We start from the raw sequence: 25,244 nt of genomic DNA on the forward strand, positions 1-25,244 counted from the left end.
CACTGCCTTCTGAGGCAGAGAATTCCACAGATTTACAACTGTCTGAGTGGGAAAAAAAATCCGCATCTCCGTTCTAAATGACCTACACCTTATTTTTAAACTGTGGCCCCTGCTTCTTGACTACCCCAACATTGGGAACATGTTTCCTGCCTCTAGCTTCTCCAATCCCATAATAATCTTATATGTTTCAATAAGATCCACACTCATCCTTTCAAATTGCAGTGTATACAAGCTCAGTCGCTCCAGTCTTTCAAAATACGACAATCCCGCGATTGCTGGAATTAACCTAGTAAACCTACGCTGCACTTGCTGCAAGAATGTCCTTCCTCAAATTTGGAGACATAAATTTGGTGTGGTCTCACTATTACAGCAGAAGGACCTGCCCTGTACAACTGCAGAAGGACCTCTTTGCTCCTATACTCAACTCCTCTTGTCATGAAGGCCAACATGCCATTAGCTTTCTTCACTGCCTGCTGTACCTTCATGCTTACTTTCAGTCGAACAATTGCTTAAGGTTTGATATTCTGATTTCCGATTCTGCAAAGCTCTGAACAAACAGTTTCAGTATTACATCAATTTTAACAAGTCATTGGTGTGAACTGTACATTTCAACACTCACCTTCCATATGAGAGGGTAAATCAGATAAACCACTGGTGATGTTCATGTACTCTTGTGGATCAGGACCTGTTCAAATCAAAGAGCATTCATTAAACCAGACTTGAATAACATTGTTAACACCAGTGTTCCAAAGTGATATTCAGTTCAGTGTGTTGATTTGCCGTACCGAGCTTCTGGATTTCTTTCAGTATTTTGTCCAGCTTTGGTAATTCATTCTGCATTTTCACAAAGGATTCCCACATCACCCGCCGGGGCCGGTTGCCTTTCTCCATCACCAGACTGAGGAAGAGGGTCGAACAGTCACTGCGGTTTCCCTTGACCGCGAGCTCAGTGATATTCTGTGAAGAACAACAATGAATATATTGAGAAGTGAATGAGACAGTGCTAATGGGGGGGTATTAGCGATTCAGTAATGGGATATTCTGGTATTATTGAGCATAGAGGCAGGCATTGGTTTGCTTGTTCATACACCCATGACACTGGGCTAACCAACTGTGCACTCACAGAGTCCTGACAGTGTGAAACGCGCTTCACACCTGGCAGTGTCCGAGAACACAGCAGAGTACAGCACGGGAACAGGCCATTTAGGTCAACGATGGCTGTGTTGATATGGATGGGAAATTTATCCAATTCATTTTGGGCTCACTATCCCACTAGAAATGGATGTGTCCAGTCCAGCCTGCATTGCTTCCTGCTCGGCATTTTGAAGCTACTATGTTATTTCATCTACATTCTTACCCAATCTGAGCCCGCACCAAACTTCTTTCCACCTACCTCGACTCCATCCTATCCCCACTGGTCAAATCCCTCCCCACCTACGTCCAAGACACCTCACGTGCTCTCCATCTCCTCGATAACTTCCGGTTTGCAGGCACCCACTCCCTCATCTTTACCATGGATGTCCAGTCACTCTACACTTCCATCCCCCACAAGGATAGTCTTGAAGCCCTCCGTTTCTTCCTCGACCGTAGAACCAGCCAATCCCCATCTAGTAACACTCTCCTCGGCCTGGCAGAGCTGATTCATACCCTTAACAACTTCTCCTTTGGCGCCTCCCACTTCCTCCAAATCAGAGGCGTGGCTATGGGAACTCGCATGGGCCCAGCTACACCTGCCTCTTTGTCGGGTACGTCGAACAATCCCTGTTCCAGCCGTACACCGGCCCTATCCCCGAACTCTACCTCCGCTACATCGACGACTGCATTGGTGCCACCTCTTGTACCCATTCAGAACTCACTAACTTCATACATTTCACCACCAATTTCCATCCTGCTCTTAACTATACTTGGACTATCTCCGACATCTCCCTCCCGTTTCAGGACCTCACCATCTCCACTACAAACCCACTAACTCGCACAGCTATCTGGACTACACCTCTTCCCAACCTGACTCCTGCAAAAAGTCTATCCCCTACTGCTATTTCCTCCGTCTACGCCGCATCTGCGCCCGGGATGGGGTGTTCCACACTAGGGCATCAGAGATGTCCTCATTCTTGAGGCAACGGGGCTTCCCCTCTACCATTATAGATGAGGCTGTCAATGGGACATCCTCTATATCCCACAGCTCCGCTCTTGCTCCCCTCCCCCCATTCGTAACAAGGACAGAATCCCACTCGTTCTCACCTTCCACCTCATCAGCCAGCAAATCCAACAAATCATCCTGCAACATTTCCTTCCCCTACAACTGGACCCCACTACCGGCCACATCTTCCCAACTCCTCTCCTTTCTGAGTTCCGCAGAGACAGTTCCCACCGTAACTCCCTGGTCCACTTGTCCCTTCGTACCCAAACCACCCCCTCCCCGGGCACTTTCCCCTGCAACCGCAGGAGATGCAACACCTGTCCATTTACCTCCACCCTCAACTCCGTCCAAGGACCTAAACAGTCTTTCCAGGTGAGACAGAGGTTCAACTGCACCTCCACCAACTTCATTGATTTTATCCGCTGCTCTAGATGTCAATTTCCCTACATCGGCGAGACCAAACGCAGGCTCGGCGATCGTTTCGATCAACACCTTCGCTCAGTCCGCCTTAACCAACCTGATCTCCCGGTGGCTGAGCACTTCAACTCCCTCTCCCACTCCCAGTCTGATCTTTCTGTCATGGGCCTCCTCCAGTGCCATAGTGAGGCCCAGCGGAAATTGGACGAACAGCACCTCATATTTCGCTTGGGCAGCTTGCAGCCCAACGATATGAACATTGACTTCTCCAACTTTAGATAGTTTCTCTGTCTCTCTCTTTTACCCCTCCCCCCTCCCCATCCCAGTTCTTCCACTTTCTTCCTGTCTCCACCTATATACTTTCTTTGTCCCGCCCCCTGACATCCATCTGAAAAAGGGTCTAGACCTGACGTCACCCATTCCCTCTCTCCTAGATGCTGCCTGACCTGCTGATTTACTCCAGCCTTTTGTGATACCTTCGATTTGTGCAGCATCTACAGTTAGTTTCCTACACTCTGAGCCCGCATTCACTCATTGACCAGATAACTTTTTTATTTCTATACCTACCCCAGTTACACCCGATCAAAGACATCCCTCTCTTGCACATTTCCTGCAGCTCATCCCCTCCTTTTACTTCATATTAACTCGGCTCCTCTTCGCACAGATGCGCGCATAACTGACCTGCTGAATATTGTTTGTTGAGATTGTAGATTGAATGACAAGCGAACAGTTTAATGTCTTAGAGTAATTCAGCAGGTCAGGCAGCATCTCCAAACACAGAGTTATTTAATGCAGCACACACAGTATGTCCTTTTTTTGTAAACCAGGATCTGCAGTTCTTGTGCTTTTGCCTAATGCCCTCTGTGGTTTAATGAACTGAACTAAATGCGACCAATGAAACTGATGCCACATAAAACGTGTTATCGTTTTTGATTCTCGTTTACAAGTTTACTGCTCCCTGACCGTTGTGCTAAGATGCATGTGTGGGAAGGACAGCTGGATCAGAATCAACAATTCTCAGAAGTTCCCATGTCACAGGTTTTATTCCTAATAACAGATCCACAGGACACAAACCGATCAGAGATTATTGCATTGTCCATTACATTGTTCAGCCCAGGGAGTGCGAGGTGAGTGAGACTGGCATTGGTCACTCTTCCCCAATGCCGTCAGTTCTGTGACGGGAAACAGAAGTCACCGTGATCCTTCCACTTACCACGTGTTCTTGTTTAGTGAAATGTCCCTCCGGTCTCATCATGGAGCTGAGACTTTCAACCCCTTCTTCAATCGCCTGTTTTAGTCTCTCCCGATAGAATTTTGTTAGTTGGAACAATTGGTACCCGTTCCACTGTGTCAGGAGCTCAGACAATGTAGGCGTCAGATCTGTGTATTCAAAGAGATAAACAAAACATCATCTGAATCAGTACCCTTGGCTCCCGCTACAACAGCAACCCCTACCCTGAGTGTTCCAGGCTCCTAATGAGAATGATCCAAGAAGAATATCGGAATAAGACAATTTGCTGGAGGAACTCAGTGGGTCAACCATCATCTCTGGAGAATATGGTAGGTGACGTTTAAAGTCTAGATCTTTTTTCACGCTGATTGTGGTGGCGGTGAGTGGGGAGAAATGTGGACAAGAGGAAGAACAGGTGAAAGACTGTAAGTAAGGTGGATACAGGTGAGGGGAGTTTTTGATAGTCTGATAATTGGGGAAAGGCCAGAGATGAAAAGACAGGTGTGAAACAAATGGAGTGAAGAGTTGCAAATTGTGCAGTGAGATGAATTCATGTAAGTGGAAAGGGAGGGGGTGGGAGCAATTTGCGCGAGGAGCAAAAATGGTTAGCAACCGGAAAATCCACTAGGTTTTGGCGGATAAAGCGGAAGTGTTCGGCAAAACAGTCGCCGAGTCTATGCTTTGTCTCGCCAATTGCCAAACATTGAAACTCTCGTCCCATTGCCATACCAACCTCTCTGTCCTTGGACACATGCTCACTGAAGAAACAGCACTTCCCATTCCGCTTGGGTCGCCTTAAATCCAATGGTATGAACACTGAATTCCCCAAGATTAAGTAACAATCTAAACCGCACACCCGCCTTATTTCCGCCCACTCTCTCCACGGTCTCGCACGGATTTCTCCCCTCCCCATTTCCTTCCTCCGATATTCCTTTCTTTATTTTCACAATCTCCAACACTCAGTCCTTCTGCCTAACATCTTGATGTTTCATCTCTAGCCTTTGTTCAACCACCTACCTATAAAAAAAAAACCCTCCTCAATAACATCCATCTCACTTGCCAGGCTTTGTGTTGCCGCACCTCTCTGCCAGCTTATGGCTAACTCTGCCATCAGTCTGAAGAATCGGAGAGACCGAGGCAACGTGTGAGCAGGAGAGAGTTGGATAGCGTCTGAACCGAGGAGGATGTGATGGTGTGAGCAGGGAACATGGGCCCCAGGGGGGTGGGGCAGCGTTGGACACGGGAAAGGTGGGCACTGGGGGAGTGTGATCATCTCCATAGCCGGTGTTCAGACAGAGAACAGATCACAGCCAAAAAAACGCACATTAAACGAATGCACTGATGAAGAGGTGCAGATGCACTTATCGCCTGAGGCAACACTGTAGTTGATGCCAGCTAATCTTCCTAGGATTATCTTCCACATGCATGAACCACCCAGCTTCACTCCACTCTCTGTGGCCTCATGCTCCCTGGCTTCAATGGATACTTTGTCATGTGTACCCAAGTTCAGTGACCATCCTCCTGTACACGAGGATCAGGAGAAGAATCGATACACTATCTGTTATATAGAATAGATAAATGCACACCGTCTTCTACCCAGAGGAGGAGAATCAAGAAACAAATGACATAGGTTTCAGGTGGAGTAGGGGATTTTATGACAAAATCGGTACATGAACAGGATAGGTTTAGAGGGACATGGGCCTTACGCAGGCTTGTGGGACTAGTGTAGTTGAGCCATGTTGTTTGACATGTCGAAGGTGGGACTAAGAGCCTTGTTCCATACCACATGCCTCTATGACTCTGAGGCACAACATGACCATAATAACTCTAACAGTGCGTACTGCACAGAGTTCAAACACAAGAGTCGCCACGTTTTATGCGCCATCTTCTACTCTTCACTTTCTCAGAAAGCCTCTCCCCAGTCACTGCTTTAATGCACATCTGAATCTTCAGTGAGGATGATTCATCACCTCTGCGATCACTCCCTCGGTCCTTTCAACTACCGCCTGCAGGGTAACATCCTCTCTTTCTCAGTCCCTTCTTTATTTCCTTATCCTTCTGACCTGTGGACCATGCATTTGATGAACACCAGATTTCAAGACAACATTTACATCTTGAAGAAGTCTGCAGCACACCTGTGTCCGTCCTTGTTGTTGAGGTTACTGGAGCCGCAGTCCGGTTTCCAACTTCAGCCACGGTGTGGATAGGTATTACCATATTCTGCTGCTCTGAAGTAAACCGAATAAGAACAGTGGGATCAGGCAATGATTAAGACAAGAATGAAAAGATTGCTAAGTGAACCGTGAACTACTATCCACCACTATCAATCTTACGGTGTTGGGGGTGGGAGCGGGTAGGTTTTGTGGGAGGGTGCGTGGAATGTCAATATTGATCCAGAAACTAAACTGAATCAGTCATTTCCATCCTGTGGCCTGGTGGTATAACAGTATTGAAATCTTGCACTGAGAGACTTGCTTCTTCACATTCAAACTTTTCCCCATGAACCACAAGGGACACGTCAAGAGACGTTGCGGCTCCTACACCATCCAGGATAACACTGACCACTTGCCTGACTTGTGTGGCAACCCATTCACTTGGATAAATGGGTCAATAACTAGACCGATGCTGCAAAGGCCAGTGCTGGGTCTCCCTATTTTGTAACCTACATTAATGACGCGGATAAAAGGACTTCGCAGTTTAGCAGAGCACTTGAAAATATGGCGCGCAAATTGTTTGGAGCATCGAAATTGGCTGATTGAGCAACTAATAAAAAAGCAAGATCCAGCGAAGCGGGCTGTTGGGAATGGCTGTGTTGGTAGAGAGGCTGTGTAGAGGTAAAGTGCTGTGTAGAGAGCAACTGTGAGTCTTCATCTCATGAGTCTTCGGCAAGGAGTCTGAGGAGAGGGGGCTGCAGATAAAGGTACAGTCTGTTGAACCTGCTGTTTAGCCAGTTGCGTGATATTGGTGAGCTTGTTGGTTCTTATTTCAGTGCCACCAAGAGACAGGTGGAATGATGCAACGTTCCTCCTGCAGCACGTGGGATGTCAGAGCAACTGCTCGTGTCGCTGGTGGCTAAACCCGTGGGAAATGTGTCCAGGTGCAGCTCCTTGCAGGCTGTATTTGGGAACTGGAGATGCAGATGGATGACCCCGGGATCATCCGAAAGAACTTTTGGAGAAAACTAACAGTTAGGTGGTCATGCCCAAACACCAGGATGAATGGAGGTGGGTGACCCCCAGGACCTCTAGTTAGCAAAGGGTGAAGGGGACCATTCCCCTTCAAAACACGTAACAGTTTTGGAGACTGTTAGGGGTGACCCGTCAGGGAAGAGCAGTAGTATCAGGCAGGATGAGGCTCCGTGCCTGGCAAAGCCATAGTGGTAGATATACATCTGTTGGGGAGAGGGGAGAGAGGTGGACAGGAGATTCCGTGGAAGCAATCGAGACTCCTGTATTGTGCATTGCTTTCTGGTGCCAGGGTCCAGGATGATTCGGAGCGGCTACTTGATATTCTCAAAAGGGAGAGTGAGGAGCCAGAAGTCACTGTGCATGTTGGTACAAATGACATAGCATGTTCAGAAAGATGTAAAAATACAGGGCAGTGATCTCCGACGTACTGCTTGTGCTCCGTGCTAGTGAGTGTAGGAACAGAGAAAACAAGGACAGGTGAATGTGTGGCAATGGAGCTGATGCAGGGATTCATACTTTTGTACAACTGGGATTTCTTATGGGGCAGACGTGACCCGTACAAGAGGGATGAGTTGCAGCTGAACCTGAAGGGAACGCCAATATCCTGAGTGGCAGCTCCCAGTCTCCATCACAAGAAATAGACCACTGACTGACGTCTCTTACAAACCCACTGACTGCCACAACTATCTCGACTATACGTCTTCCCCCCCTTGCTTCCTGCTTTGAGTCCATCCCCTTCTCCCAAATCCTCCGTCTACGCCGCATCTGCGCCCAAGATGAGGTGTTCCATACTAGAACATCTGAGGTGTCCTCATCTTTAGGGAACGGGGGTGCCCCTCTCCCATCATAGATGAGGCCCTGAATCGTATCTCCTCGGTACCCCGCAGCTCCGCCCTTGCCCCCTCATCCTATTCGCAACAGAGACAGAGTCCTCCTCGTCCTTACCTTCCACCCCATCAGCCGTCACATACAGCACATAATCCTCCAACATTTCCGCCACCTCCAATAGTATCCCCACCACTAGCCACATTTTCCCATCTCCACGCCTTGCCGCCTTCCGCAGAGGCTGTTCCCGCCGCAACTCCCTGGTTAACTTATTCCTTCTCACCCCCTCCCAGGTACCTTCCGCTGCAACCGTACAAGATGCAACACCTGTCGCGATACCTCCTCCCTCGACTCTGTCCATGGACTTCGACAGTCCTTTCAGGTTAGGCAAAAGTTAATTTGCACCTCATCCAAACTTATCTACTGTATCCGTTGTTCGGGAAACAAAAACTGCAGATGCTGGTTTAAATCGAAGGTAAACACAAAATACTGGAGTAAGTCAGCGGGTCAGGCAGCAACTCAGGAGAGAAGGAATGGGTGACGTTTCGGGTCGAGACTCTCTTCAGATTGTTGTCAGGGGAGGGAGTGGGACAAAGATAGGATGTAGTCGGAGACAGGAAGCCTAGTAGGTGAACTGGGAAGGGGAGGGGATAGAGAGGGGAAGCAGGGACCACCTGAAGTGGAAGAAGACAATGTTCATACCGCTGGGGTATAAACTGCCCAAGCGAAAGATGAGGTGTTGTTCCTCCAATTGCTCATATTTTTGTCTTTCTTCGGTTCAAACCAGCAGCTGCAGTTCCTTCTTACACATCCTGACCGGCAGTTTGCTGAAGCTATGTGGGTGGATCGACGCTAGATTGGTTGAAGGGTGAGATCCAATGCATGTCTGAGGCAGATGAGAAACAGGAGGCTAACTTTCAGAGAAAGTTCAGTTGACAAAATAGGCATGACAGCGAGCCAGGAAGAGCTATATGATTGTATTGCAATTATTAATGTCAGGCTGATGAGCTGAGGGTGTGAATAGGTGTGTGTGACTGGGATGCTATGTTGATTGTTAGGCGATGACCCGTCAGGGAAGAGCAGTAATATTAGGCAGGAGGAAGCCTGGAAGACCCATCGTGGTGGGATTCCCATACGTTTTGGGGGTGGGGGTGGACAATATAGACGTGACACCAAGCGAGGTAGGGCTGTTTGATTGAATTGCAATTATTTTAATGTGAGAGGTCTGAGGGGTAAGGCGGATAGCTGAGGGTGTGGATACGTATGTGCCACTGGGATGTTGTACCCATTACAGAAATCTGGCTAAGTGGGACAGGACTGGCAGCTTAATGTTCCAGGATGTAGCGAGTGAGCCGAGGGCGAAAGAGGACTTTATTGATTAGGAAGAATTTTGCGGCAGTAGACCGAGATGATATGGCTCATGTCGGCGAAACCAAGCGCAGGCTCGACGATCGCTTCGCTGAACACCTGCGCTCGGTCCGCATTAACCAAACTGATCTCCCGGTGGCCGAGCACTTCAACTCCCCCTCCCATTCCCAGTCTAACCTTTCTGTCATGGGCCTCCTCCAGTGCCATAGTGAGGCCCACCAGAAATTGGAGGAACAGCACCTCATATTTCGCCTGGGCAGTTTGCAGCCCAATGGTATGAACATCGAATTCTCCAACTTTAGATAGTTCCTCTGTCCCTCCCTTCCCCTCCTCCTTCCCAGATCTCCTATATCCTTCCTTTGTCCCGCCCCCCTGACATCAGTCTGAAGAAGGGTCTCGACCCGAAACATCACCCATTCCTTTTCTCCCGAGATGCTGCCTGACCTGCTGAGTTACTCCAGCATTTTGTGAATAAATTGATATGGCTCATGGTTCGTTCAAGTAAGCCTGTATTGGTGGAGCGATTAACTAAAAAGGTGCTGATCACCTTGATGGGTATGTGAATTGCTGAGGGAGGGGGCCGGGCGGGGGGAAATAGTCAGCGGTAATCGGAGGAGCGCAAATGCCAAGAGATTACAGGTAGCTATACGGCTAATAAGGTTGTCATTTTGGGGGATTTTGACTTTCTAAATATATTTATAAATTCCAAATATTTGCTGTCAAAGGAATATTCGGGAATTGGGATGCTTTGAAAAATGTTATGACTAGAATTCAAGGCATGCATGCTCATATTAAAGAGAATGGCAAGGCAAGTGGGAGCATCGAAGCTTGCATGATGAGAGAATTTGAGGCTCTGGTCACGGAAACGCAGGCAGCTTGGGATCGATCTAGGAACGTGGGATTAAGTCTATTCCCAGAAGAGTTTTGGGAATTGAGGAGCATACCAAAGGAGGAAATCAGGCGGGTATACAGGGATCAAGAGGTAGCCCTGGCAGATAATATTAAGGGAGATTCATAGTTCTAATTTATATTAAGGGAAATAGGGCCCTTTAGAAACCAAAGCGGTCATCTCAGTGTGGAGCCACAGGAGGTGTACAACGTTCTTATTGAATATTTTACCTCTGTTTTTAATGTGGAGAAAGATGGGTAAAGCAGGGAACGTGGGACAATTAATGGAAGTGTCGAGAACAGTCTATATTACTGTGGAGGAGGTGCTGAATACCTCAAGGTGTATGAAGGTGGATACATCTCCAGGGTCTGATCAGTTATGTCCGTGGTCAGTGTGGGAATGTAGACTAGAAATTGTAGGTGCCTTGGCTCAGCTATACGAATGATCATTAGATACAGATAAGGTGCTGGGGGGGGGGGGTAGCTGTGCCATGTCTGCATTTAAGAGGGGCTGCAAGGTAAACCATGGGAAGTATAGACCAGTGAACCTAACGTCTGTGGTAGGCAAATTACTGGAGAATATTGAGGGGAACGATATATCCATATTGCGATTGATAAGGACTGATTGCAGAGAGTTAGCATAGCTTTGTACATTGGAGATCATGTCTCACAAATCTGATTGAATTTTCAGAAGTAACTTAAAACATTGATAAGGGAAAAGCTGTAGACTTTACATATGGACTTCAGAGCATTTGGTAACGTTCTACATGATAGACTGCTTTGGAAGGTTTCATCGCAAATGATCCAGGGAGAGCAAGGTGACTGGATAAAGAATTGACCGTAATAGGAAGCGGAGGGTGACGATGAAAGTTTGTTTTTCAGACTGCAGGCCTATGACTGGTAGTGTTCCCCAGGGATCATTGCTGGCCTCATTGCTGTTTGTGGTTTATCTCAAAGATTTGGATGAGTACACAAGACATGATTAGTACGATAGTTATCAAGTGTTGCAATGGGGCCTTCATCCGTTGGGCTGAGGAATGTTGAATGGAGTTTAATACAGATAAGTACATGGTGTTGCATTTTGGGAAGTCAAAGCAGGACAGGACTTCAGTGAAGGACAGGGTTCATCAATCAGAATATTGAGTATAGAAGATGGGACGTTATGTAACAGGTGTACAAGACTTGGGCGAGGTCACATTTACAGTAACGTAGGCAGTGCAGCGTAGGTTCACGAGATTGATCCCTGGGATGGCGGGACTGACATATGAGGAAAGATTGAAAAGACCAGGCTTGTATTCACTGGAGCTTAGAAGGATGAGAGGGGATCTTATAGAAACATATAAAATTATAAAAGGACTGGACAAGCGAGATGCAGGAAAAATATTCCCAATGTTGGGCGAGTCCAGAACCAAGGGCCACATTCTTGGAATAAAGGGGATTCCATTTAAAACTGAGGTGAGAAGGAACTTTTTCACCCAGTGTTGTGAATTTGTAGAATTGTCTGCCACTGAAGGCAGTGGAAGTCAAATTACTGGATGGATTTAAGAGAGAGTTAGATAGAACTCTAGGGGGCTAGTGAAATCGAGGGATATGGGGAGAAGGCAGGCTATTGATTGGGGGCAATCAGCCATGATCACAATGAATGGCAGTGCTGTCTCGTAGGGCCGAATAGCCTCCTCCTGCACCGATTTTCTATGTTTTATATGTTTTCTAAGTTTATGCGTTCAGTTCTGGACACCCTGTTATAGGAAAGATGTTACCAAACTGGAAATGGTGCGAAGAAGCTTTAAGAGCATGTTGCCAGTACTCGAGGGCCTGAATGACATGGACAGGTTGAGCATGCGAAAACTTTATTCTTTGGAGCGCAGGAGGACGAGGGATGATCTTATTGAGGTGGATAAGTTCGTGAGGGGAGTGAATAGTGTCTTAGACGCAGAGCAGGGGAATGAAGAACCAGAGAAAATAGATTTAAGGTTAGTGGATAAAGATTTCATAGGAATCTGTGGAGAATGTTTTCACAGATCATGGGGACATATGGGACAAGCTACCGGAGGGGGTAGTTGAGGCAGGTGCTACCACAACATTCAAAATATATTTGCACAGGTTTAGAAGGGTACGGACCAAATACAGGCAGGTGGGACCAGTACAGATGGGGCAACATGGGCCGAAGTACCTGTTTCGTTGCTGCACGAGTCCATGACTTTATGATTTGGATTAATGAAGCCAAACCTGAAGATGATACATAGAACATAGAATAGTGCAGCACGGGAACTGGCCCTTAGATCCCCCATATCTGCACTAACAATATCATGACAATTTGAACTAATCCCATCTACTTGCTCATGGACTGGATCCTTCTGTTCCCTGACTGTGTCAGTCATGCGTCAGTCTAAACAGCGTTTCCACCACCTCCTCAGGAACAGACCAAATGCTGCGTAAAAAACTTGTCCAGCATGCCCCCTTTAAACATTCCTCTCTCCAGTAAGAGTCATCCCCACCCTGAGAACAAGACTGACAATATCTATGCCCCTTTTATCCTGTACTCCTATTAGGCCTCCACTGAGCCTTCATCACTCAGAGAAAACAATCCAATCTTTGTCTGCCTTCATTCAGATCATATTTGCAACTGATGTGTATTCTAGTGGAGCTTTTGACAGCTTTCCTCATGATCCACAATTCTGCAAATAGTTTGAATGTTTTTGAACTTACTAACTCGACCACCTACGTTTTTGTCCAAATCATAGACATGATCAGAAGTTGCAGAGGTTCCAGAACTGATCCGCGCAGAAAACGGTAGCGTCATTAACCAAGTCAGTATAACACTGCTCCACCACCATTCCTCTCTCCTGTTTCCCCTCGCCCTAACTCCTTAGTTTTCTTTTTCTCTTTTCTCTCCCTGCAGTCTTCACCATTCTGCAGCATTCCCTCCCCACCCATGTCACTCACCTGCTCCTTGGATGAGACTCGATGATTCCTTGCTTGATATTTCTCGGTCATGATGGATTTCGCCACTTGGGTCAGTTCCAGGGCTGTGAACCATGTCTCCTATTCCTCTCCCTCTGGGCTGACATTGCTCCCTTTCCTCTTCGGCGGGTTCACATTCCATTGAGGTTCTGCTCTCCATCCGACTTTGCTTTTCTGTCGTTATTCCTGTGTTCTGACCATCTTTCTTTGAAGAGGTGCCTGGCCAAATCCTTTTGAGGAACTTGCCAGCTTGAGTTAATTTCCCATCTGAAAAAAAACATTAAGTGTAGGTTGCAGAGCATTTTGAAATCGAGACCCACAGGTTCGGAATAGCTGGTAGCAATTTGAGCTGGCTTTCTAGGGCAAGTGGAAGTGAATGATCGTCTTAGAAACAGAGCAAGAAAACAGGCCCTTTGGCCCAACCTAACCAAAATGCCCCATCTATGCTAGTCCCATCAGTCCAAGGTTTGACCATAATCTCTCAAAACCACTCTGTCCAAATGTCTTTTGAGGAAAAGATTTAATGGGAATCTGAGGGGTGCCTTTTTCACACAGAGGGTGTCGGGTGTCTAGAACAAGCTTCCAGAGGAGGTAGTTGGAGCAGGAACTATCCCAACTTTTAACAAATACTTGGACAGGTTCATGGATAGGAGAAGGTTTGGAGGGATATGGGCCAAACGCGGGCAGGTGCGACTGGTGCAGCTGCGACATGTTGGCCGGTGTGGGCAAGTTGGGCAGAAGGGCCTGTTTCCACTCTGTATCACTCTATAACTCTCTGACATGTTATTATTCTGCCCGCTTCAATTTACTACCACGGACAGCTTGTTCCATATGCCCACCAATCTGTGAGAAGATGTTAACCCTCAGGTTCCTATTAAATGGTTCCCCTCCCATCAAAGGCGCCCTCCCTTTGGATTCTTCAACTCTGAGGAAAAATACCTGTGCGTACACCCTTTCTATTTCCCCCCATTATTTCATACATCTCTATTAAATCAGCCTTCAATCTCAATATGTCATCATACTTAATTTCACATGTCCCTGGGTACAGCGAAATGCATTGTTTTGCACATAACCCGGTAATATCATACAGTAGAACTCGCCTCGGCTGTACACAAGAGTCACCGCGTTAATCAAACAGATCTAACTGCTGCTCGCAGCGGTGAACCAGGCCGGCCGCTGCACGTGGCCACAGACGCCACCCCACCCCATCCCCCCGCCCCCCTTTGTTCTCGCCGTCCCCGATGGTTCCCCTTTTGTTACCGGCGATCTACCCTTGGTCCCCTGTTTCTGGTGGACCTCTGCCCGGTCCCACATTTGTTCTGGGCTACCTCATCACCTTCCCCCTACCCCGCCGAGTCCCTCCTCTCCTGTCGTCCTGCAATCTGGAATGGGCAAACATTCACTCCTGAACTTTTCAACTGAGCTGGGAGGACAACAAGTTTTGGACAGACCCAAGAGCACCACACTCGAGATGAACAAATAATAATGGTTCCTGCACACCAAAGAATAAAGTTCTAGCCTGCCCAACCTCTTTCTATAGCTCATGTCCTGGGGTACTAGGTACATCCTCGTATATATTATTTGCACAACCTTCCATCTTAATGCTATCTTTTCTGAAATATGGTGACTATACTGAACAGAATACAAGTGCGCCCCATGTCTTGTACAACTGTAACATATGTTCCAGCTTCTATATTGAAGCAGGGACTATCCCAACTTTCAAGAAAGACTTAGACAGGTACATGGATAGGACAGGTTTGGAGGGATATGGCCAAACACGGGCAGGTGGGATTGGTGCAGCTGGGACATGTTAGCAGGCGTAGGCAAGTTGGGCAGAGGGGCATGCTTCCACTCTGTGTCACTCTATAACTCTCTGACATGTTAATATTCGGCCCGCTTCAATTTACTACCTCGGACAGCTTGTTCCATATGCCCACCAATCTGTGAGAAGATGTTAACCCTCAGGCACCTATTAAATGGTTGTCCTCTCATCTGAAGCGCCGGCCGTTTGGATTCTTCAACTCTGAGGAAACATACCTGTGCGTACACCCTTTCTATTTCCCCCCATTATTTCATACATCTCTATTAAATCAGCCTTCAATCTCAATATGTCATCATACTTAATTTCACATGTTCCTGGGTACAGCGAAATGCATTGTTTTGCACATACCCCGGTAATATCATACAGTAGAACTTGCCTCGGCTGTACACAAGAGTCACCGCGTTAATCAAACAGATCTAACTGCTGCTCGCAGCGGCGAACCAGGTCGGCCGCTGCACGTGGCCACAGACGCCACCCCACCCCATCCCCCCCGCCCCCCTTTGTTCTCGCCGTCCCCGATGGTTCCCCTTTTGTTACCGGCGATCTACCCTTGGTCCCCCTGTTTCTGGTGGACCTCTGCCCGGTCCCACATTTCTTCTGGGCTACCTCATCACCTTCCCCCCACCCCGCCTAGTCCCTCCTCTCCTGTCGTCCTGCAATCTGGAATGGGCCAACATTCCCTCCTGAAATTTATAACTGAGCTTGGAGGACAACGTGTTTTTTTGAACAGACCCAAGAGCACCACACTCAAGATGAACAAATAATAATGGCTCCTGCACACCAAAGAATAAAGTTCTAGCCTGCCCAACCTCTTTCTATAGCTCATGTCCTCGGGTACTAGGTACATCCTCGTAAATCTTATTTGCTCATCCTTCCATCTTAATGCTATCTTTTCTGAAATAGGGTGACTAAACTGAACAGAGTACAAGTGCGGCCCATGTCTTGTCCAACTGTAACATATGTTCCAGCTTCTATATTGAATTTCCCGAATCATTCAGCCCAGCGTGCTAAAGGCCACCTTCTCCACTATTTACCCGTGATGCCATCTTTTGGGGACTTGTTTGTACTCCTGGATTCTCTCCAGGGGGCTCCCTTTCAAAGTGAATGTCATATTCTGGTTCGACTTCACAAACTTACATGTCCAAAAATGCTAATCATACCTTGACATCCCCATTGAATTAATTTCTTCAGACGAGACAGTACTGGGCCCATCAGGGATCCCAAGTAGCACACCATTCATAGAATTCCAGTCCGAAAAGCAATCTTCCACCATCATTCTGTTTCCAACCATCAAGCCAATTCTGTATCCAGTTAGGCATCTCCCCGAGGGCACCATACGATCTAACCTACCACAGGGAATCTTATATGCTGAAATCTGTATAGACTATGTCTCTGGCTCTGCCCTCATTAACCTTCTCAGGTACATCTTCAAAAGAGCCATTCAAATTCGTGAAACCTCCAAAGCCAAAACAATGGTGACTATCCCCAATATCTGTATTTTCAAATACACATACATCTTACCACTTTATATCCTCTCCCATAACTGTCTCACCACAAACAATAGGCTTATTAATCTATAGTTTATTCTTCTCGTGGTTCCCTGTCTTAAGCTTGTAGATCAGTGCATGTTCCTTTAACATAGTGACCTCACCACTTCTAACCACTCCCCATTGTCTCTTGTATAATTGTAGCTTCCCCACCTCCAGCTCGCTCTCTAGTTCCAGTGATGACCACGGACAGCTAGGGCACAACATGTGTGTAGTGAAATTAATAAACAATATCCAGTAAAAGACTCTGTGTGCAAAGGACGTCTCTTTACATGGTGTCAGAGCGGTAGACTTGCGTCTCCTGTTTATCGGGTTTTTATTTTTAGCATTTGTTCGTCCCAGTTGTGTCCCATCCTTCCACTTTGCCATGGCTCCCTCGTGTCGTCGTCCGGACACGCTTGTTTTTGATGAGGACATAGTGCACCGCTGGACTGTCTTCCAGCGGGACTACGAGCACTATATAGCGATTGCCCATCCTGATGCAACTGCTGCGATAAAAGCTCACCTGCTCCTCAACCTGGCTGGTCCGGAGGCAATGGAACGCTATGCGTCGTTCGAATTCGTCCCTCCGGAGGACCGCAACGACCCGGTATGTCTCATGGCTAAGTTCACTGCCCTGTGCGATATACCCACCAATAACATTATCGAACGTTTCAACTTTTTCTCGCGGCGTCAGACTCCAGGGGAGCACGTGGATGCCTTCATTGCATCCTTAAGACATATGGCTCGGCGGTGCCGCCTTCAAACGATTACACCCGACGAGATGATCAGGGACGTCCTGGTCAACGGTCTCCTAAACTCTAAGCTGCGGGATGAGCTCCTGATGAAGCCTGACCTGTCGCTAACGGACGCCATACATGCCGCACGCATGGCCTCTGCTGTTGGCTCAGTATCTCGGCCGGCGCCCCAGGACATAAATTTCACCGGCCGCCGGCGATTGAATGACCCGCAGACCAGGGTCACCCCCTCCGCGCCCACTATGGTCACCCCTCGCAGATGCCCAAACTGCAACTTCTCGTCACACAGGTATAACGTTTGCCCAGCGCAGGGCAAAACTTGTAATTCCTGCGGGAGGCAGAACCATTTTTCTGCAGCTTGTCGTTCTCGTGGGAGACCTGTCCCTGCTCCTAGAAGGAGTCTAAACAACCTTGCGACCGATGATAGCGCAACCGGTTCCCGGTACCAACATGAGGAACTCCATGGCTCAGATACGACTTCCTCCCATGGAGACTCTATGCTGTTTTCGCTTTTGGGTGCACCTGCATTGATAACGGATCCATCCGTGCATGTTACAGTCAATGGACACTCCTTCCCTGCCAAGGTCGATACTGGGGCTTTTGCAAATGTTATGTCTGTGGGCCTCTTCGAGCAGATAAGCTCGGGGGAGAGGGTTACTCCTGACAACTCCCGCCTCCATGCCTATGGGGGAGGCGTTCTGATTGCCGTGGGAAAGGCAACGGTTATCTGTACTGTTCTGGAGACCTCTCGGCCCCTCACGTTCCTCCTGCTTGCATCCGACAACGTCACCCTGCTGGGCGCCCGTGCATGCCAGGACTTTGGTTTGGTCTCATTCCACCGCGACATCCACCTGGTGCAGGCCCCCATGGACCCCCTGATCGAGTACCCTGACCGATTTGATGACGTCCTGGGGAAGCTGCCCTGTGCCTACAAGATCGTTGTGGACCCGGGGGTCGACCCAGTGGTCAGACCGGCCCACCGTGTGTCTTTTGCCATGAAGGGCCGCGTGGAGTCCACACTACGTGGCATGGTGGACATGGGCATCCTCAAGGAGGTGAGTGCCCCCACCCAGTGGGTCTCCACCATGGTGGTCGCTGCCAAGAAGGACGCGAGCGAGATCAGGATCTGCATCAACCCCAAGGACCTGAACCTGGCTATTAAACGCCCGCACTACCCCATGCGGACGGTGGAGGACGTCGCGGCACAGGTCGGTCCAGCCACAGTTTTCTCGGTCCTGGATGCCAAGAGCTCCTTTTGGCAGATCCCGCTGGATGCACGTTCCTCCTTCCTGACCACCTTCAGCACACCGTTCGGCAGGTTCCGTTTCCTCCGCATGCCTTTTGGGATCAACTCGGCAAGCGAGGTTTTTCAGCGTACGATGGAGCAGCTGTTTGCTGGGTTGCCGGGCGCCATCATTGTGGATGACATCCTGGTGTACGGGAGGGACGTCGCTGAGCATGACCGACACCTCCGCCAAGTCCTGGACAAGGCTCGTGAGATCAACCTCAAGCTTAATCGAAGGAAGTGTCGGTTCCGCGTTGAGGAAGTCACCTACGTCGGCCACGTTTTCACGGCGGGGGGCCTGAAGCCAGACCCCGAGAAGACGGCGGCGATCACCAAAATGCCCGCTCCCACTGACGTGCCCGGCCTGCAGCGCTTCCTGGGCATGGTCAACTACTTGGGTAAGTTCATACCCGACCTCAGCGAACTGAGTGCCCCCCTGAGGGAGCTGACCAAGAAGGACAATGCCTGGGTCTGGCTCCCGCACCACCAATCGGCCTTCGTGGCCCTGAGGTCCAGACTCGCACGGACCCCCACTTTGCAGTTCTTCGACCTGAACAGGCCAATCGTCCTCACCTGCGATGCATCTCGGTTCGGCCTTGGTGCTGCCTGCCTGCAGCTCTACGACGACCGACAGCTGCCCGTCTCCTATGCCTCTCGCACAATGACCCCTGCTGAACAGCGCTACGCCCAGATAGAAAAGGAGCTCCTTGCCGTGGTGTTCGCGTGCTCCAAATTCAGAGACTACGTTCTTGGAAAAACTTTCACCATCGAAACTGACCACCAGCCGCTGGTCTCTATTTTAAACAAGCCCATCCACGCAGCCTCGTCCCGCTTGCAGCGAATGATGCTGCAGCTGCAGCGTTTCACATTCAAAATCGTGTACCGCAAAGGCAAGGAGATGTTCGTGGCAGACACTTTGTCCCGTGCCCCACTACCTTCCACTTCCCGCCATCCGTACGAATCGGCTGATCTGATGGTGTTGAACGTCAACATCGTTCCATCTTGGCAGATGCAGTCACTGGTCACACACACTGCCGCTGATCCGAACCTTCAACAGCTTGAGGGCGTCATCCGCCGTGGCTGGCCTGAACGACGGTCTTCCCTGCCGGCTGGTGCCGTGCCCTACTTCCTGGTTCGGGATGAACTGGTGCTGCACGCGGGCGTGGTGGTGAAGGGTCACAAGGTTGTGGTGCCGGCTGCGCTGCGAGATCACTACTTCCACACTGCCCACAACGGACACCCAGGGGTGGAGGCCACGTTATCCCAGGCCCAAGCACAGTTTTACTGGCATGGCATGGTCAAGGACATCCGGGACAGGGTCTCCGCCTGCGCTGCCTGCAACAGCCTATTACCTCATCAGCAGCGCCAGCCTCTCCTGCAGCAGCCGGCTCCCGAGTTGCCGTGGATGGCTGTTGCCGCTGATATTTTCGAGTGGCGTGGCAAACACTACCTGGTCCTGGTGGACTCCTACTCCAGCTGGTTCGAGGTGGACCTGCTGCCGTCCCTCACGTCTGCTGCCGTCATCGGGAAGCTTCGCCGCCACTTCTCTACCTTTGGTTCCCCGGCATCCCTCCAGTCCGACAACGGCAGCCAGTTTACCAGCGCGGAGTTTGCTGCTTTCGCCACCCGGTGGAACTTTCGCCACATCACCAGCAGCCCCGAGTACCCGCAAAGCAATGGACTTGCAGAGCGCGCTGTCCGCAGCGCTAAGGAACTGATGGAACGTTGCCGGCTTGACAGTTCGGACTTGTACCTTGCCCTCCTCAACCTCCGCAACATCTCCCGGGACCCCGCGCTCGGTTCCCCTGCCCAGCGCCTCATGTCCCGCACCACTAGACCCCCTATCCCCGTCTCCCAGCAATCCCTGCAACCCACGGCTCGGAGCCCTGCCGCTGTCAGGGAGCGCTTCACTGAAAAGCAGCTCATTCAGAAGCGCTCCTTTGACAAATCGTCCCGTCCCCTTCCACCTCTGTTCGCTGGCCAGGTTGTCCGGATGGAGTCCACCTCCGGTCACCACCGGCTGGCCGTGGTCGTCGGCAATGCTGACTCTCCACGGTCGTACCTGGTCAACTACGAGGGCACCGTGTATCGTCGTACCCGCCAGCACCTGATGCTGGTAAACGAGCCTGCACCGCCTCCCGCGGTCCCGTATTCACCTCCCGTCCACTCCCCGGTGCCTGATGTGCCTCCTGCTCAGGTACATCCGCAGTCGCCCCAGCCCCCTTCCCCTCCCTCGCCTGCGCGTGTATCGCTTCCCAGTCCTCCTCCTTCCCCTGGTTCCCCAGCCTCTGTACCCGCACCCGTCCAGGCTGTTCCTTCGACCGGAGGGGATGGTGCGTTGCGCACCCGCTCTGGGAGAGTGGTCAGGCCGCCTGTCCGGTACGGTGTGTACGAGTAGTCTGTGTTGTGCTGCATTCTATCTGCTCCCTGCTTGTAGTTTGAGCCTAGCGCATGAGCCGTGGTCACTTTTGTTTCCAAGAGGAAGGATGTAGATCAGTGCATGTTCCTTTAACATAGTGACCTCACCACTACTAACCACTCCCCATTGTCTCTTGTATAATTGTAGCTTCCCCACCTCCAGCTCGCTCTCTAGTTCCAGTGATGACCACGGACAGCTAGGGCACAACATGTGTGTAGTGAAATTAATAAACAATATCCAGTAAAAGACTCTGTGTGCAAAGGACGTCTCTTTACAAGCTATCAGGTTTTTCTTTGCAACATTTCTCAAACAGAAGCACAGCATTATCTACCCTCAAATGTTCAGCACTTCACCGACGGTTAACGATGATTCACATATCTCAGGCAGGGCTCCTGCAATTTACTCTCGAACTTTCAATAACGGCCTTAGAGACCTCTAATCGCAGACCCCAGAGATTTACGTATCTTCATATGGTTAAGAACATCCAGCACCACCTCGACTGTAATGCAACTGCACTCAAGACCCAGTTTTTCTCTATGCTAAATACGGAGGAGAAATTATAATTGAAGACCTTGTCCATCTCCTGCAGCTCTACACATAGATGGCCACTGAGGGTATCCTTTCACTCTCCAGTTAACCCTTTACTTAAGAAGAGCCTCGAATTCTCATATCAAGCTGGGTTCCTCACTAAGAACCTGCATATCTTTAAATCTCGCTATCACAATTTAAAAACTTTCCCTTTCACACGACCCTTTGCCCACAGACGACCTACTCCAATGACTGTTCCTATTTCAAACTGTCAAAGGTGGACTTCCTCCATCCAATTTAGAATTGTACTTTTAAGGCCAGAACTGTTCTTTTACAGAGGTTTCAAAGCTAATTGAATTGTAGTCATTGGTCACAAAGTGGTCATCAACCGACATCTCAGTTCGAACTATCTGAATACTACTTTGGGATATGTCCGCCAGTTTAAACCCTCCTTTGCAGCACTTTCAAAACTGCCCACGCAATGTTAGTCTCCTTTCAGTTCAGGTCACCACTATCCCTGAAAAATCCAAATTATGCAAATACCTGAATCTTCGATCTTTGCACCAACTCCTCAGTCGTGCATTCATTTTAACGGTACGTGCATAAACGTCACACGTACCGAAGTACTGTGAAAGGCTTGGATTTGCATTCAATCCAAACAGATCAGATAGACCACACATAGATACAATTAGTTAAAACTGAAGAGCAGATGGAGCAAAGATGGAGATACAGAGTGCGGAATGTAGTTCGCAGCATTGTAGCGCATCAGTTCATTAGAGAAAGGGCAATGTCATTGATGGGGTAGACGTAAACAAGTAAAATGTAAATTGGGAGAACGGGAATACATCCCTAGCTTATGAGAGGTTGGTTCTCGAATTCGATAAGATCATGGAAGAAGCTGGCCTTGAATCAGATGCTATGTGGCCCATTTTGCTAAAGGGATCAGGGGGTGTGGAGAGAAGGCAGGTACAGGCTACTGAGCTGAATGATCAGCCATGATCATATTGAATGGCGGTGCAGGCTCGAAGGGCCGAATGGCCTCCTCCTGCACCTATTTTCTATGTTTCTATGTTTCTATGTTATCTACAGATATCCAATATAAAATATGGATGCTTGTTACTTTGAGATAATCTGATAATTTTGTTCCAAGTTTTACCGATTTTGGCCTTTCAGTTATCTACCAAAATTGTGATCACTTGACTCTACCGCCGGAACTGGATTTGAACCAGTATTTATGGATGATTACTCAACATGTTTTGCGGAGAAATGAGATTTCAAATTTAATCCTGATAAGGGCAAATTTACGCATGTTGGAGGGACATATAAAACCAGGATATTTACCATGAATGACAAGAGCCAAGAGACTACTGAGAAACACGCATACAAATCCTTAGATCCCTAAAGTCAGCAGCACACACAAAGACAACACTTAGCATTCTTGTCATTAGCTGCAGCACAGAGTGAAAGTGCAGGGAGGCACGTTTAAAGTTACAAATTTACAGGGAATTGATTAAGTATTAAGTTGAAGGAGGATTGCGATTCTGATCTCCATACCGTGGGAAGGACGCGGAGGAGATTCTTCAGGATATTGCTCGGAAATGAATATTTCAATTATTAACAGAGACTGGAGTTGTTGATTTCGTGTTCATTTAAGTAGGGGCGGACATGCAGCGATCAGATAAGTTCAGATCAGAAAAGCAATGAGAAAAGTCGATGGCAAAAAATACTTTACTCCATAACCTTGGGAGAGGGGGGACGCATGGATTTGGTCAGCACTGTGAGGTTTACAGGATGATCTCTCGAGAATAACCTTTCACCAGCGGATGGCCACAGTATGGAACATCCTGCCTGAGATGGTGTTGGAGGCAGTACACTCGCATTATTTTGGCAGCACCTGGATAAGCATTCAAATTGTAAATGGGTAGCAGGCAACAAACCTAGGAATGCTGGGAAATGGGATACGTTCAGTTTATTGTTGTCACGTGTACAGTGAAAAGTGCTTTTGTCGAATATTAACCAGACAGAGAAAATACTATAAATTACAATCAAGTCAGCACAGGCACAAATCAGGATAATGGGAGTGGCATTCAGTGTAAGATAAATTCCAGCAAAGTGTGCTTAACGATAGTCAGAGGGTCTTCAATTGGGCGGATGAACCACTCGCTAACTGGTGAGAGGATGGTTCAGTTGCCTGATCCATCTAGCACTCTCTTTAAAGCATCCAGAGATTTGGCCTCCACTACCTTCCGAGGCAGAGAATTCCATAGATTTTCAAATCTCTGACTGAAAAGGGTTTTCCTTATCTCTGTTCTAAATGGCCTACTCCTTATTCTTAAACTGTGGCCCTTGTTTCTGGACTCCCCCAACATTGGGTACATGTTTTCTGCCTCTAATGCCTCTGCAATCCGTTAATAATATTATATGTTTCAATTAGATCCCGTCTCATCCTTTTAAATTCCAGCGTATACGAACCTGCTCCATTCCTTCAACATACTACAGTCCCGCCATTTCGACAATTAACCTAGTGAACCTACGCTGCACGCCCTCAACATCAAGAAGTATAAGAAAATAACTGCAGATGCTTGTACAAATCGATTTATTTGTACGCCCTCAACATCAAGAATATCCTTCATCACATTTGGAGACCAAAACTGCAAAGAGTACTCCAGGTGCGGTCCCACTAGCGCCCTGTACAACTGCAGAAGGATCTCTTTGCCCGTATACTCAACTCCTCGCGTCGTAAAGGCCAACATGCGATTAGCTGTCTTCACTGCCTGCTGTACCCGCATGCTAACTTTAAGTGACTGAACAACAAGAACACCCGGATCTCTTTGTAATTCCCCATTTCCTAACTTGACACTCCTCAGATATTAATCTGCCTTCCTGTTCTTTACACCAAAGTTATCCTCACCTCACATTTATCCACATTAAACTGCATTTGCCATGAATCTGCCCACTCACAAAACCTGTCTAAGTCACCCTGCATCCTGATAGTATCCTCCTCAGAGTTCACACTGCCACCCAGCTATGCGTCATCCGCTAATTTGCTAATGTTATTTTTAATCCCTTCATCTAAGTTATTGATGTATATTGTAAATAGCTGCAGTCCCAGCACCAAACTTTGCGGTACTCCACTAGTCACTGCCTGGCATTCTGAATGGGACCCATTTATCCCCACTCTTTGCTTTCTGCCTGTCAACCAATTTTCTATCCATGTCAGTACTCTACCTCTAATACCATGTGCTCTAATCTTGCCCACCAATCTTCTATGTAGGACCTTATCAAAGGCTTCCTGAAATTTCAGGTAAACTACACCCACTGGCTCTCCCTTGTCCATTTTCCCAGTTACATCTTCAAAAAATTCCAGAAGATCAGTGAAGCATGATTTCCCCATTGTAAATCCATGCTGACTCCTAACGATCCTGTTACCGCCATCCAAATGTTCCGCAATTTCTTACTTTATAATTGACTCCAGCATCTTCCCCACCACTGATGTCAGGCTAACTGGTCTATAATTTCCCGGATTCTCTCTCCCTCCTTTCGTCAAAAGTGGGATAACGTTAGCTACTCTCCAATCCACAGGAACTGATCCTGAATCTATAGAACATTGGAACATGTTCACCAATGCGTCCACTTCCTTCTAGAGCCAATTCCTTAAGTATCCCGGGATGTACACCGCCAGGCCCTGGGGATTTATCAGCCTTCAGTCCCATCAGTCTACCCAACACGATTTCCTGCCTAATGTGAATTTCTTTCAGTTCCTCCGACACCATAGCATTTCTGTCCACTAGTACATCTGGGAGATTGTTGGTGTCTTCCTTAGTGAAGACAGATCGAAAGAACATGTTCAACTCGTCTGCAATTTCCTTGTTCCCCATAATAAAT

At 48.4% G+C, this 25,244-nt stretch overlaps 1 protein-coding gene across 1 annotated transcript in view; it reads right to left on the minus strand.

Moving 5' to 3' along the window:
* Window positions 1-509: 509 nt before the first annotated feature.
* Window positions 510-25,244, minus strand: part of LOC144612651 (uncharacterized) — a 31,902-nt gene continuing 7,167 nt past the window's right edge. The window contains exons 2-7 of the mRNA XM_078432136.1: window positions 13,004-13,288; window positions 5,924-6,016; window positions 3,771-3,937; window positions 786-957; window positions 620-685; window positions 510-547 (exon numbers count right to left, since the gene is read on the minus strand). Coding sequence (XP_078288262.1) covers window positions 510-547; window positions 620-685; window positions 786-957; window positions 3,771-3,937; window positions 5,924-6,016; window positions 13,004-13,288 — 821 coding nt within the window. The remainder of the gene's footprint in view (window positions 548-619; window positions 686-785; window positions 958-3,770; window positions 3,938-5,923; window positions 6,017-13,003; window positions 13,289-25,244) is intronic.

Source organism: Rhinoraja longicauda, unplaced genomic scaffold (genome assembly GCF_053455715.1).
Source record: "Rhinoraja longicauda isolate Sanriku21f unplaced genomic scaffold, sRhiLon1.1 Scf000066, whole genome shotgun sequence".
NCBI classification, from domain to species: domain Eukaryota; kingdom Metazoa; phylum Chordata; class Chondrichthyes; order Rajiformes; family Arhynchobatidae; genus Rhinoraja; species Rhinoraja longicauda.